Below are 16,244 nucleotides of genomic sequence, written 5' to 3'. Positions count from 1 at the left end.
TGGCAAGAAAGCGCTGGAGAGTTCTGAAGAGGCCAGCAACGAGTCCAGATCTGAATCCCATTGAACACTGTGGAGAGATCTGAAAATTGCTGTTGGGAAAAGTCGCCCTTCCAATAAGAGACCTGGAGCCGTCTGCTAAGGAGGAGCGCTCCCAAACTCCGGGTGAGGGGAGTCAGGAGCTTACGGTGGTTATAGGAAGAGACTGATTTCAGTTATTTTTTCCAAAGGGTGCGCAACCAAATATTAATTGTAATTGTCCGGAATATCGCGCAGCGTAACCGGGGCTTAAAGGGAACCTGTCATGTGGATATTTGATTATAATTATATACAATCATTAACTACTAAAAAGCGCCTTAGATATATTCACTTACTGGTGTGACAGATGGTTACCTCCTAATATACACACAAAGATGCCGCATGCTAATGAGCTGATTGGAGTCCAGCGTGATGTCATTGAGTCCAGCGTATATTTAATTCAGAGCTATAGCCACTCCCCTGCCCACCTGCTGCTGATTCCTATGGAAAATAACTGTCATTCAGCAGCAGGTGGGCGGGGAGAGTGAGGAGCTCATGAATATTCATGACTCATCATTATCAGCTGGAGCTTTTCAATACAAGATGTTGGCAGATTGACTGGGTCTATTAAAGAAAGTGACCCAGCATTTTGCTAAGAGAATCAGTCACTTATTTATGTTGACCTTAGTTAGGACACCATAAAACTGGTGACAAGTTCCCTTTAAAGAGATTTCCCAGAAAAATGATTTTGTAATAAGATCCTGCAGCATAGCCCTGAAGAGTTATACTTACCTGCTCCATGCTCCCTGCACTGCCTCCATCTTCCAGTCCTCCGCCCCACCCCCCCTCCTGCCTCCATCTTCCGGTCCTCCGTCCTGCCCTCCGCTACCTCCATCTTCTGGTCCTCCGTCCTGCCCTCCGCTACCTCCATCTTCTAGTCCTCCGCCCTGCCACCCGCTACCTCCATCTTCTGGTCCTCCGTCCTGCCATCCGCTACCTCCATCTTCCGGTCCTCCTCCCTGCCCTCCGCTACCTCCATCTTCCGGTCCTCCGCCATGCCCTCCGCTACCTCCATCTTCCGGTCCTCCACCCTGCCCTCTGCTACCTCCATCTTCCGGTCCTCCACCCTGCCCTCTGCTACCTCCATCTTCCGGTCCTCCACCCTGCCCTCCGCTACCTCCATCTTCTGGTCCTCCACCCTGCCCTCCGCTACCTCCATTTTCCGGTCCTCCGCCCTGCCACTCCCTGCCTCCATCTTCCGGTCCTCTACTCTGCCCCCTGCTGCCTCCATCTTCCTGTCCCTGCACTGTCCCCCCTGCCTCCATCTTCCTGTCCCTGCACTGTCCCCCCTGCCTCCATCTTCCGGTCCTCTACTCTGCCCCCCACTGCCTCTATCTTCCTGTCCCTGCACTGTCCCCCCTGCCTCCATCTTCTGGTCCCTGAACTGCCCCCGCTACCTCCATCTCCAGGTTCCCGCATTGTCCTCCTTGCCTCCATCTTCCAGTCCTCCGCCCTTCCCCCACTGCCTCCATCTCCTGGTTTCCGCATTGTCCCCCCTGCCTCCATCTTCCTGTCCCTGCACTGTCCCCCCTGCCTCCATCTTCCGGTCCTCTACTCTGCCCCCCACTGCCTCTATCTTCCTGTCCCTGCACTGTCCCCCCTGCCTCCATCTTCTGGTCCCTGAACTGCCCCCGCTACCTCCATCTCCAGGTTCCCGCATTGTCCTCCTTGCCTCCATCTTCCAGTCCTCCGCCCTTCCCCCACTGCCTCCATCTCCTGGTTTCCGCATTGTCCCCCCTGCCTCCATCTTCCAGTCCTCCACCCTGCCCTCTGCTACCTCCATCTTCCGGTCCTCCGCCCTGCCCTCCAGTACCTCCATCTTCCGGTCCTCCGCTCTGCCCCCCCCCCCCCCCCCCACCGCTGCCTCAATCTTCCTGTCCCTGCACTGTCCCCGCTGCCTCCATCTTCTGGTCCTCCGCCCTGCCCCCCGCTGCCTCCATCTTCTGTCCCTGCACTGTCCCCCCTGCCTCCATCTTCTGGTCCCTTAACTGCCCCCGCTACCTCCATCTCCTGGTTCCCGCATTGTCCCCCTTGCCTCCATCTTCCAGTCATCCGCTCTGCCCCCGCTGCCTCCATCTTCCAGTCATCCGCTCTGCCCCCGCTGCCTCCATCTCCCGGTCCCTGCGCTGTTCACACCTGGCTGGCTGTGGGCACAGCATGTGTTCATCTCCGGCCAGTCATTGGCTGCAGCGGTGTATGTGACCATAGCCATGCACTGCCAGGTGTAAACAGAACAGGGACCGGAAGATGGAGGCAGCGGGGGCGGCACAGAGGACCCGAGCGGCGGGGAGCAGGTAAGTATGAATCTTCTAGTTAAGGGGCAATGCCGCAGGAGCTTGTTAAAAAATATTGTTTACCGGAAAAGTGGCGACATTTCCTTCCATTCTGCCCCTATCCATAAATTAGCGCTATCCTTCACTGCGGAGGACGGAGCTCCCTGGAAATTTCCGCCTCCTGCCCCCAGTGACAGGCGCCATGTAATAACCCGTAAGCACTTCACCTTACTAGCGGGGAGAGCGCTCATTGATTAACACTTTAATGACCAGACACTTTTTTGTGATTTAGCGCACGTGGACTACAAAAATAATTTTTGCAAATTTTTTTTTTTTACGTGATATAATATAGTTTTTAGTTTTATTTGGGGGAAACTGTACAAAACATTTTTTTCCTACTATAGCTCCTTATTCAATAAATATGCAAATTGACACCGAAATAAATTATTATAATTAGTTCCCTATTTTGTGTCGGCCGTTTTGTTATACAATGTGTTTTGTTTCACGTGAACGGGGCGATAATGGGGACGGGTTTGTTGTGCGTGTTTTTTCTTTTACGCATTTTATAATTTTTTTATCATTTCTGCCACATAGTATGTCCCCCAGGAGGCCATAAGAAGACCGTCGGGAGACGGCGAATACTCTTTTATTTGTCACTTTTTCCTTTTTTTCTTTTATTTGTATTTTATTTTTTATACATTTTCTATTATTTTTTTAAAATTTCTGTTTGCCTCATATGTCTCCCAACAGGACATTTTTTTCTTTTATTTGTATGTTTTATTGTTTACGTTTTTAAGATTCTTCTCACTGTGTCACATGACGTGCTGAACCCTTTACCGCCATATGGTGCGCTGCACAATACTCCTACATCAGGGTCAGAGTCTATGAGGGCTCTATACTCCGGAGCAGTAATACCGCCAAGTGGCTGATGCATAGTAGAGCGCCACTGCTGAAGCCGGAATCCATCCGAGTGCGACAGACGTGAAACCGCCATAGCTCGTGAGCGCGTCTGGTATCAGGATTTATTGGGTATAAGTGAATATTCAGCAATGATAACGAGAAGATAAATCGAGCGCCTTATGATGTCCCTGGGATGACGGCACGTCTGCAGAGATTATCTCAGGTTTCCGGATTCTCCTCCGGCTCGTCACCCAGGTGGCACTCATTATCCCACATTAAATAATTAACTACATTCCCATCATCTGCTGTATTCCATTACAGGCAATGATTGGCAGATGGCGGGGTCCAGCGAGAGGCTTCGGGACAAGTGTCAGTCATCTTTAGACTCGCGGCTGCGGTGATGAGATGTGACGGCACAGCGAGGTTGTATCCGTAGAAGCCGTAGGGCGAGTGGAAGGAGCAGCTGAGGGCGTCTCGGGCGAGAGCTGCGGAGGGCAGAATGTTCCCAGATGTGGGAATCCCGCACAGCACGGGGCTGCTGGCGGCCGCTCCCACCACTACCGAATCTCTGAACGTTTCCAGTTTGTTGTGTCTGCAGAAGCCAAATGAAGACAAGAAGGGGACATCCACCATGACAGGAGAAAGTATGTGCCCCCCCGGAGCCCCGCGTTTGTCCAGCAGAGACCGCGGTCGGAGGAAGCCACCAGGGCAGACCTTGTAGTAGAAGGGGGCGCTCACGGGGTGCAGATAGGTCTCTGAGCAATGAAGACTCCTGGCGGGCAGCTGAAACGTAGGAGGGGAGCAAGATGGAGACAGCAGAGGGGATGGAACGCCCCCCCTGGATGTGAGCGGAGAAGAGCCAGAGCTTCTTCCTGTAATCAAGAGAACAATCACCACCATCAGGATCATCCAAACCATCATCAGCAAAAATTATCATCATTAGTCAGACTCTGCGTAGCAGGGCTTTAGGGTGTAGAGGAAATACAATCCCAGGAAATAAGTGCCCCCCAATCCCCGTATTCATACGTCTGCCCAAATCATAACAATACTACCGTACTACCGACCCTTCACAGTGCTGACGCACACAGTCCAGGCCTACTATTCTCATCACTTACTGCTTCTGATGTCGGCAGCCCGCACCTTAAGAAGGTAGTCCCCTGTGCTGAGCGGGCTCGGTGGGTATATAAGGGGTGTGATAGGCTGTCTGCACACATATCCCTCAGTGGGTATATAAGGTGTGATAGGCTGTCTGCACACATATTCCTCGGTGGGTATATAAGGGGTGTGATAGGCTGTCTGCACACATATCCCTCGGTGGGTATATAAGGTGTGTGATAGGCTGTCTGCACACATATCCCTCAGTGGGTATATAAGGGATGTGATAAGCTGTCTGCACACATGTCCCTCGGTGGGTATATAAGGTGTGATAGGCTGTCTGCACACATATCCCTCGGTGGGTATATAAGGTGTGATAGGCTGTCTGCACACATATCCCTCAGTGGATATATAAGATGTGATAGGCTGTCTTCACACATATCCCTCAGTGGGTATATAAGGGGTGTGATAGGTTGTCTGCACACATATCCCTCAGTGGTTATATAAGGGGTGTGATAGGCTGTCTGCACACATATCCCTCGGTGGTATATCAGGTGTGATAGGCTGTCTGCACACATATCCCTCGGTGGGTATATAAGGTGTGATAGGCTGTCTGCACACATATCCCTCGGTAGGTATATAAGGTGTGATAGGCTGTCTGCACACATATCCCTCAGTGGATATATAAGATGTGATAGGCTGTCTTCACACATATCCCTCAGTGGGTATATAAGGGGTGTGATAGGCTGTCTGCACACATATCCCTCGGTGGGTATATAAGGTGTGATAGGCTGTCTGCACACATATCCCTCAGTGGATATATAAGATGTGATAGGCTGTCTTCACACATATCCCTCAGTGGGTATATAAGGGGTGTGATAGGCTGTCTGCACACATATCCCTCGGTGGGTATATAAGGTGTGATAGGCTGTCTGCACACATATCCCTCGGTGGGTATATAAGGTGTGATAGGCTGTCTGCGCACATATCCCTCGGTGGGTATATAAGGTGTGTGATAGGCTGTCTGCACACATATCCCTCGGTGGGTATATAAGGGGTGTGATAGGCTGTCTGCACACATATCCCTCGGTGGTATATAAGGTGTGATAGGCTGTCTGCACACATATCCCTCGGTGGGTATATAAGGTGTGATAGGCTGTCTGCACACATATCCCTCGGTGGGTATATAAGGTGTGATAGGCTGTCTGCACACATATCCCTCAGTGGGTATATAAGGGGTGTGATAGGATGTCTGCACACATATCCCTCAGTGGGTATATAAGGGGTGTGATAGGCTGTCTGCACACATATCCCGCGGTGGGTATATAAGGTGTGATACGCTGCACACATATCCCTCAGTGGGTATATAAGGGGTGTGATAGGCTGTCTGCACACATATCCCTCAGTGGGTATATAAGGGGTGTGATAGGCTGTCTGCACACATATCCCGCGGTGGGTATATAAGGTGTGATACGCTGCACACATATCCCTCAGTGGGTATATCCAGCAGCTGTGGGACCACCTCGATGGTCGTGTTCGCTCTATGGATCCCCCCACGCCCCCTCCAGCATCTGTGGCATGCACAGCAGTCAGCGTGGCTCCAAATCCCTGTGACAACCTACCAGGACCTTATGGAGTCACCCCGGGCCCCTCAGGCTGCTGTCCGTGCTGCACCCGGTGGTGAATCTGGAGATTAGCGGCTGCTGCTCAGGATAATAGGACTCCACTGTCTTATACTACCAGGAACTGCCCGAATAATGCGGCCATGTAATACCCATACATTACAATACCGTGTCCACATAATACTGCACAAAATACTACCATGTAATACTAACAGAAATGGTACCATAAAGTGCTGAAATAATGCTACAGTGAGTGCAATGCTATTGTACAGCGGTCTCACAATACTAGCACAGCACAATATAGGGCTAAAATAATAGTACAATATAATGCTGAGATAACACCACTGTACAGTGACCAAAATATTACTATATAGTACCCAAATATTACTGCCATATAATGCGCAAAGAATACTTTGCCTAATATTACCGTGTATTTCCAATATAATACTACCATACAGTGACCATGAAGTTCTATGATGCAGCCGTACTATGATATAGTGCTGAAATAATACTGTGTAATAAGACTGTATAGTCAACAAACAATACTACCATATAGTACCCAGATAACACTGCTATATAATGCTACCATATACTGTGCAAACAATACTACTACCATAGAGTTCCTACACAACACTGACATATACTATACTTACATATAGTACCCATATACTGCCACAATATCGTGCCCAAACAACACTGACATTTCCTGTCAAAATGATTTGTTAATGAAAGCATTCTCCCACATACACGCCGCTCTACACCGCTACTCATACACGCCGCTCTACACCGCTACTCATACACGCCGCTCTACACCGCTACTCATACACGCCGCTCTACACCGCTACTCATACACGCCGCTCTACACCGCTACTCATACACGACGCTCTACACCGCTACTCATACACGCCGCTCTACACCGCTACTCATACACGCCGCTCTACACCGCTACTCATACACGCCGCTCTACACCGCTACTCATACACGCCGCTCTACACCGCTACTCATACACGCCGCTCTACACCGCTACTCATACACGCCGCTCTACACCGCTACTCATACACGCCGCTCTACACCGCTACTCATACACGCCGCTCTACACCGCTACTCATACACGCCGCTCTACACCGCTACTCATACACGCCGCTCTACACCGCTACTCATACACGCCGCTCTACACCGCTACTCATACACGCCGCTCTACACCGCGACTCATACACGCCGCTCTACACCGCTACTCATACACGCCGCTCTACACCGCTACTCATACACGCCACTCTACACCGCTACTCATACACGCCGCTCTACACCGCTACTCATACACGCAGGGGTCATTTACTATTTTACTTTGTGCAGGTTTGCAACCTCGAAGGAGTATAAGTGTGCTCTGCACTGAGGGTTTGTTACAATGTTCTAGACAATGCACTGGAACTGAACACTTCAGCATTGATAACTCTGCTGGTTTGTTACAATGTATCAGTTTGGAGTCCAGAGCATTGTCTACACTAATACTGTGAACCCCTCAGCTATTCACAGGGTTACTGCCTCTGAATGGAAACTACAGTGTTCTTATTCACTAAAAGCAAGCAGAGATAGTAAAAATGTTGAAGACTTGAAACACCAGCTGTCCGAGACCCCTCCCCATGTGACGCTGTGCAGGAGTCCAGGAAAGCTGGGTGACAAGGGCTGTAGAGAAATAGTGAATCCGCTCATTCCCTGCACAGACGCCTGACAGGTCCCTGAGCAGCGGATCTAATGCCGAATCCCTGACACCCCAAATCCCTGACACCCCAAAATGTCTCCTCCAACCACAGCAAGTCATCAGAGTCACCGCAAAACCGCTTACCAGGAGTATCTGCCCCAAAAGCCTTAAAGTCTAAGGAGAGAGAAGATCTCCACGGGTAGTGCTCCAGGAGACCGTCCATCACAACCCTGCAAGACAGAAGTCACATGATCAACGAGACCCAGTCACATGATCCTGCACTAACACATAGGGGGCAGTATTATAGCAGTTATATTCTTGTACATAGGAGGCAGTATTATAGTAGTTATATTCTTGTACATAGGAGCAGTATTATAGTAGTTATATTCCTGTACATAGGAGGCAGTATTATAGTAGTTATATTCTTGTACATAGGAGCAGTATTATAGTAGTTATATTCCTGTACATAGGAGGCAGTATTATAGTAGTTATATTCTTGTACATAGGAGGCAGTATTATAGTAGTTATATTCTTGTACATAGGAGGCAGTATTATAGTAGTTATATTCTTGTACATAGGAGCAGTATTATAGTAGTTATATTCTTGTACATAGGAGCAGTATTATAGTAGTTATATTCTTGTACATAGGAGCAGTATTATAGCAGTTATATTCTTGTACATAGGAGCAGTATTATAGTAGTTATATTCTTGTACATAGGAGCAGTATTATAGTAGTTATATTCTTGTACATAGGAGGCAGTATTATAGTAGTTATATTCTTGTACATAGGGGCAGTATTATAGTAGTTATATTCTTGTACATAGGAGCAGTATTATAGTAGTTATATTCTTGTACATAGGAGCAGTATTATAGTAGTTATATTCTTGTACATAGGAGCAGTATTATAGTAGTTATATTCTTGTACATAGGAGCAGTATTATAGTAGTTATATTCTTGTACATAGGAGGCAGTATTATAGTAGTTATATTCCTGTACATAGGAAGCAGTATTATAGTAGTTATATTCTTGTACATAGGAGGCAGTATTATAGTAGTTATATTCTTGTACATAGGAGGCAGTATTATAGTAGTTATATTCTTGTACATAGGAGGCAGTATTATAGTAGTTATATTCCTGTACATAGGAGCAGTATTATAGTAGTTATATTCTTGTACATAGGAGCAGTATTATAGTAGTTATATTCTTGTACATAGGAGGCAGTAGTATAGTAGTTATATCCTTGTACATAGGAGCAGTATTATAGTAGTTATATCCCTGTACATAGGAGCAGTATTATAGTAGTTATATTCTTGTACATAGGAGCAGTATTATAGTAGTTATATTCTTGTACATAGGAGCAGTATTATAGTAGTTATATTCTTGTACATAGGAGGCAATTTTTATTGTGAAAACAAACAAAAAAATACAATAAAAATACATTCTTACAATACAAAACCCAAAAAATAACAGGCATTGTACACACAATGACTACTCGGCTAGAATGCCTATAGAATTATATTAAACTGATAAAGTCCACATTTGCTGAAGAGGAAAAAGAAGAGGGGGGGGGGGGAAACGAAAAACAAAACAAACACAAAATAACATATTTTCTGTTTTAAACCAAAGACACATTCCTCCATAATTTCCTATTATTTGGGTTGCTCCTTTTCTCTAATGACTTAACCCACTGGAGCTCAGACATTATTTGGTTTACGGCTGTGGTGTGGTGGAATGGCTCATTGTGTATAGACACGCGGGTTCTCATGTGCCAATGGTAGTATTTTATGACAGAAATGATCAGGTACATTGTCCCCCTGTCTACATTACTATTTCTGGATGGAACAGCATAGATGATGTCAGGATAAGTCAGGGACTGGAGTAATGGGATGTTTAGCTTTTGTGACACCTCTTCCCATATTCTCCTCCCACCCCTGCAGTCAGATATGAAGTGCTCCATCGTCTCCTCCTGCTGACAACCGAGAGGACAGTTCCTATCTGAAACACTTAAAAATTTTAGGTTACCCCTAACAAATAGCTTTCCATGTAATGACAACCAAGCTATGTCAAAGAATTTGGCGGGGAGACGTTTCCCATTGAGGAGCTTCAGACTTTCTTGTAAAGTGCTAGTCACACAATCCCTCAAGACTAGTGGAGAACAAAAGAAAGCCCTACAGATCCTCACATATAGATCTTTCCTTGGCTTACCCTCAATGTAGGACTTCTCTAGCTTCCACCTTCTCACACACTTCAGCCCATAGTCCAGGTACTGGGGGAGGTAGTCACTCGTCCATCGACCCCTCTTGAGACTGCCGCCTCGCACCCAAGATTCTGCAAAAGGCAATATCCAGTCCCTGACACTGTTCACCCACAGGGAGCTGTTCTCTGAGTCCAGGCAACCAAAATTAACTTTTAGAAACATGGAGTCAAAGAACACCCTTGGATTCAGCATATCCAACCCACCCTCTCTCCTCTGTAGGTAGGTGATACCTCTTTTTATCAGGTTCGACCTGTTCCCCCACAACAGTTGGAAGAACAGGCTAAAGAGCCTAGCGGAGAAAGATTCCGGCAAAGGAAAAACGACAGAGACATACAAGAAGACAGGGACCAGGTAAGTCTTCAACATTTTAACCCTTTCTCTATAGGTCAGCCTCCAGTTCTTCCATCGCTGAACCTTTGCATTTCCGGCTTCCAACTTCTCTTCCCAATTTAGTTTGCCGTTATCATCCCTCCCAAATTTGACCCCTAGGATTTTAATATAGGTGGAGGCTCTCACAAATTGTGGCAGATCAAAGTCTGGATCACTGTCTGATATTCAGAGAGCTTGACTCTTCTCAAGGTTGACCAGAGACCCTGAGGCCTCCGAGTAACTTCTGATGGCTGCAGACAACATCTCCACCTCACGAGGCTCAGATATCACTACAGTCACATCATCCGCATAGGCAACAACACTCAGGGGCAGGCAATGGGGGACCGGCACCCCCTGAAAACCACACTCCTGCAGTGACCTCAGGAATGGGTCTAGGGCAAATACATACAGCAGTGGACTCAGTGGGCAACCCTGTCTCACCCCTGCCTCAACCCTGAAGGTATCACCCTGCCAACCATTGACCAGAGGAAAGCTCTCAGCCTCGCAATACAAAGTCTTCAGCCAATCGATGAATTGCCCCGGAATACCGTACTTTGACAAAGTGGCCCATAGATACTCATGATCTACTCTGTCAAAGGCTTTAGCCTGGTCAAGACTCACGACATATCTCCCACACCTCAGAGCTTTACATCTCTCAAACATCTCCCTTATCGAGAGGACTGCCCCAGAGATGTTCCGCCCTTTTACTGTGCCAAACTGACAGCCTGACAACAGTGCTGAGGACAGACAAACTAATCTAGAAAAAAGAATTTTTGCCAGAATCTTTCTGTCGACATTCAAGAGGGCAATCGGCCTCCAGTTCTTGATGTCACTCGGCTCTTTACCTTTGGACAGCAGAATCAGCGAGGACACACTCATGGATGGAGGCATCAGGTGACTTTCTAAACAATTTGTATATACATCCATGAGGATTGGGGCCAAGAGGTCTCTGAATGTCTTATAGAATTCTGCTGTTATCCCATCTGGACCTGGTGCCTTCTTCAGATGTAACTTATCAATGGCCTCTTTAACCTCCGCCACCGTCAAATCTGCTGTCAAAGGAGAAAAGTCCAAATCATTAGTATCAGGGAGCGGAGTTGCCTCCAAGAATTGGGTCATCTTGTCACTATCCAAAACCTTCCTCTGAAACAAGTCAGCATAGTAAGATCTCACCACCCCAGGATACCCTCCCGAGATTCATGCAAAACACCCTGGGAGTCAGTGAGACCGGTGACAGATTTATTTGCCACTCGCTCCCGGCAATTCTCAAAGGGATCAGGAGACCCTAAGGTCCCATAATCCCGTTCAAGAACCAGGGAGGTATACCTGCTGTACTGATACTGCCTCATCTCAGATTTCAGCCGGTCAATCCTTTGTTGGTCACCCCCTCCCGCCGAATAGAGTGACTCCAATTCTTTCCGCAGCTTGAGATACTGGCCATACTTACACTTCCCCTTTATAACTGACAGTCTCTTTAGGAGGGATCTGATCTCATCCTTGACATCCTCCCACCAGTCGGCCATATTGCCATAAAAGTCCACTCTCTCTAGCTGACTCTGTATAAGAGAGTGAACATGACTCTGAACCGAAGGGTCTTCTAATAGACTGGAATTAAGTCTCCATAACCCTCTACCTGTCCCAGAACACTTTGTGACACCCAAACAGAAATATAAGGCCAGATGGTCTGAATAAGGGACGATCTTCTCATCTTTCTCACCAATGGTCTCTGTAGGACTCACCAGAGCTAAATCTATCCGACTTCTTCTTTCACCACAAAAATAAGTAAATTTTGGTTTCCGACCACCCTGCACAAACACATCTGACAACCCGGCCTGCTGAATGATTCTGTTTAGAACCTTGGAGTCTCTGGTAAGAGGCCTATTAGAGGTCCTGTCACTAGATGCCCTGGCGGCATTAAAATCTCCAGCCATGATGATAGGGATAGATGTGAAGAGATATGGCTTCACTTCATTATAAAGGTTAATCCTTTCAGTCACTGTCTGCGAACCATAGATATTGATGAGACGGAGCCTCCTACCCCGAATAGTAACTTCCAGAATTAGGCACCTTCCCATCAATACCTCTGTCAACCTATGTATAGTTACATCATTGGTGTTAAAGAGGATAGAGACCCCGGCACTTGGTTCTACAGCCAGTGACCAAAAGGATGGACCAGACCGCCATTCACGCTCGGCTTCCCGTAAGAGTCCTAACGTATTTAAACGTGTCTCTTGTAGGAAGAATATATCAGCATCAAGAGACCTTAGATGTTCATAAACCGCATGCCTGGTCCTCCTCACTCTGACACTGTTCACATTACTGGAGAACACTTTAAGGTTGAAGTCAGCCATCAAAGCAAAGCACAAGTAGCAGAGATATTACCCCCATCATCATAGATCTGAGTCTGAGCCCACCTGCCGACCACCTGTCTCCATGTCTGATTCGGACAGACGTTTAGCTCGCGGGGGTTTCCTTTTTGTGGGGGGGTCGCCCTCTTGGTCCTCATTAAACTCATCTACCACTCTCTTTAACTCTCTCTCCATCTCTTCCTCAGCGTCTGACTCTGATAGGACACCGTACCTATTTGTTATGGTCATGACACCTGACCCGGGGTCTACTTTCTTTTTGGAAGGTTTTTGGACTGTGGTCCATTCCCCCTCAGGCTTACGGCTGGTTTTATCCTTCTTCCGTCTTTTCTGTGGATTTATTGATGCTGGGGCAGAAGACGACGTGCCCACAACCTGCTCAGTGACCTCCCCGTTCCCCTCAGTGGCTCCTGGCTGGGACTGGTCAGGCACTATATCACCTATATTGTCACTCATATTGTGCTGAGGCTCGGGCGGTGTCACTGCTGACCCTGACAACAACATCTCCTCCTCTAGGTCATCTGCCCCTTCCAGCAAGTCCTCATCAGGGAAGTCCTTACAAACATTATGCCAGGCGTCTGGACAGTCCCTGTGGGAGTGACCGATCCTACCACAGAGGTTGCACCGGATGTTCTGGCAGGTGGCGCTGACATGGCCGATCTCCCCGCACAAGTTACATTTTACCAGGGTGCACACACTCGCAATATGACCGGCCTTTCCGCATTTAAAACATTTTCTAGGCTGACCCGCATAGAAGCATACCCCTTTCTCCCGGCCAATAAAGAATGAGTTGGGCAGATGTTGGGTAATGTTGTTAACCTGCCGTAACTTTACCAGGACCTTCCACCCCCCAGTCCATATGCCATCCTCGTCCCTAGTCTTGGTGAGATCTGACATTAGGTCACAGTGTCTTTTTAGCCATACAACAATATCCTGGTAGGGTACCGACTCGTTCCAGAATATTATGGTGACGCTTGCTGTGTCTGGTCTAGAGATGGGGATGAGGCTGAACTTATTCCAGCCATCAGCATCTCTCACCCGGGAGAAATGAGCCCAGAAGCGGTCCAGGTCAGACATGAGTATAAAGCTGACGTCATACCCCTGCCTGTCAGGAAGGTTTATCACTGCCAGGATGGTAGATGGCAGGAAACCCATTTGGTGGCACAGAAGTTCACGGACCACAAACCTCCTGTCAGGCAACTCCTCCTTGGCCCCTCTATGTCTGAACCTGACCACGTTCCTCCTCTTAAAAGCCTGACCTGTATAGTTCACATTAGATGTGAAGGATGGTGACCCACGGCTCCAGGCATTACCAGAGGAGACACCACCAGTTCCACCCTCCTGCTGAACTTGGGGGCGCTGTGGTGGCTGCTGACCACCTGCACTATGGGGGTCTGACACTTCTGGTGTAACTAAAGGGGGGGGAAGTGCTGTGCATCAGACTGTACAGCCCCCTCCCCACCATCATCCTTTATACTCTGCGGGTCACAAGCCTCTGAAGGCTGACCCAATGGTGGACCCGAGTCTAGAGATGACCCCAAATCCCACACAGACTGTGAAGCGCTCCCCTCTGCAGAAACATCATCAGTAACATCACATGCAGTCATATCAATGCAGTCACTGGCAGTATGATCCTGCTCTACAGAGCCCCGACAGTCCTGCTGAGCCATGACCTGTGAGCTCTCTGCTGCACTGCTGCCTTCAGGCGAGAGTCCACAGTCCTGCTGCTCTCTACTGCCCCCCAGGCCTTGTGGTGACTGCACTGCTACTGCAGAGTTACCTTCAGGCGAGAGTCAACAGTCCTGCTGCTCTCTACTGCCCCCCAGGGCTTGTGGTGACTGCACTGCTACTGCAGAGTTACCTTCAGGCGAGAGTCCACAGTCCTGCTGCTCTCTACTGCCCCCCAGGGCTTGTGGTGACTGCACTGCTACTGCAGAGTTACCTTCAGGCGAGAGTCCACAGTCCTGCCGCTCTCTACTGCCCCCCAGGACTTGTGACTGCACTGCTACCGCAGAGTTACCTTCAGGCGAGAGTCAACAGTCCTGCTGCTCTCTACTGCCCCCCAGGACTTGTGGTGACTGCACTGCTACTGCAGAGTTACCTTCTGGCGAGAGTCCACAGTCCTGCTGCTCTCTACTGCCCCCCAGGACTTGTGACTGCACTGCTACTGCAGAGTTACCTTCAGGCGAGAGTCAACAGTCCTGCTGCTCTCTACTGCCCCCCAGGACTTGTGGTGACTGCACTGCTACCGCAGAGTTACCTTCAGGCGAGAGTCAACAGTCCTGCTGCTCTCTACTGCCCCCCAGGACTTGTGGTGACTGCACTGCTACTGCAGAGTTACCTTCAGGCGAGTGTCCACAGTCCTGCTGCTCTCTACTGCCCCCCAGGACTTGTGACTGCACTGCTACTGCAGAGTTACCTTCAGGCGAGAGTCCACAGTCCTGCTGCTCTCTACTGCCCCCCAGGCCTTGTGGTGACTGCACTGCTACTGCAGAGTTACCTTCAGGCGAGAGTCCACAGTCCTGCTGCTCTCTACTGCCCCCCAGGCCTTGTGGTGACTGCACTGCTACTGCAGAGTTACCTTCAGGCGAGAGTCCACAGTCCTGCTGCTCTCTACTGCCCCCCAGGGCTTGTGGTGACTGCACTGCTACTGCAGAGTTACCTTCAGGCGAGAGTCCACAGTCCTGCTGCTCTCTACTGCCCCCCAGGACTTGTGGTGACTGCACTGCTACTGCAGAGTTACCTTCAGGCGAGTGTCCACAGTCCTGCTGCTCTCTACTGCCCCCCAGCGCTTGTGGTGACTGCACTGCTACCGCAGAGTTACCTTCAGGCGAGAGTCCACAGTCCTGCTGCTCTCTACTGCCCCCCAGGACTTGTGGTGACTGCACTGCTACTGCAGAGTTACCTTCTGGTGAGAGTCCACAGTCCTGCTGCTCTCTACTGCCCCCCAGCGCTTGTGGTGACTGCACTGCTACTGCAGAGTTACCTTCAGGCGAGAGCCCACAGTCCTGCTGCTCTCTACTGCCCCCAGGGCTTGTGGTGACTGCACTGCTACTGCAGAGTTACCTTCTGGTTTCAGTCCACAGTCCTGCTGCTCTCTACTGCCCCCCAGGACTTGTGGTGACTGCACTGCTACTGCAGAGTTACCTTCTGGTTTCAGTCCACAGTCCTGCTGCTCTCTACTGCCCCCCAGGGCTTGTGGTGACTGCACTGCTACTGCAGAGTTACCTTCAGGCGAGAGTCCACAGTCCTGCTGCTCTCTACTGCCCCCCAGCGCTTGTGGTGACTGCACTGCTACTGCAGAGTTACCTTCAGGCGAGAGACCACAGTCCTGCTGCTCTCTACTGCCCCCCAGGGCTTGTGGTGACTGCACTGCTACTGCAGAGTTACCTTCAGGCGAGAGTCCACAGTCCTGCTGCTCTCTACTGCCCCCCAGCGCTTGTGGTGACTGCACTGCTACTGCAGAGTTACCTTCAGGCGAGAGTCCACAGTCCTGCTGCTCTCTACTGCCCCCCAGGGCTTGTGGTGACTGCACTGCTACCGCAGAGTTACCTTCAGGCGAGAGTCCACAGTCCTGCCGCTCTCTAC

At 49.2% G+C, this 16,244-nt stretch overlaps 1 protein-coding gene across 1 annotated transcript in view; it reads right to left on the bottom strand.

Moving 5' to 3' along the window:
* Window positions 1-3,242: 3,242 nt before the first annotated feature.
* Window positions 3,243-16,244, bottom strand: part of TBX22 (T-box transcription factor 22) — a 40,473-nt gene continuing 27,471 nt past the window's right edge. Inside the window, exons 5-6 of the mRNA XM_044273264.1 lie at window positions 7,809-7,894; window positions 3,243-4,120 (exon numbers count right to left, since the gene is read on the bottom strand). Of these exons, the coding sequence (XP_044129199.1) occupies window positions 3,564-4,120; window positions 7,809-7,894 (643 nt within the window). The 3' untranslated portion in view covers window positions 3,243-3,563. The remainder of the gene's footprint in view (window positions 4,121-7,808; window positions 7,895-16,244) is intronic.

Source organism: Bufo gargarizans, unplaced genomic scaffold (genome assembly GCF_014858855.1).
Source record: "Bufo gargarizans isolate SCDJY-AF-19 unplaced genomic scaffold, ASM1485885v1 fragScaff_scaffold_547_pilon, whole genome shotgun sequence".
Classification (NCBI taxonomy): domain Eukaryota; kingdom Metazoa; phylum Chordata; class Amphibia; order Anura; family Bufonidae; genus Bufo; species Bufo gargarizans.
Note: the sequence above shows the minus strand (reverse complement) of the source record. Positions and strands in the feature narration are given on the sequence as shown.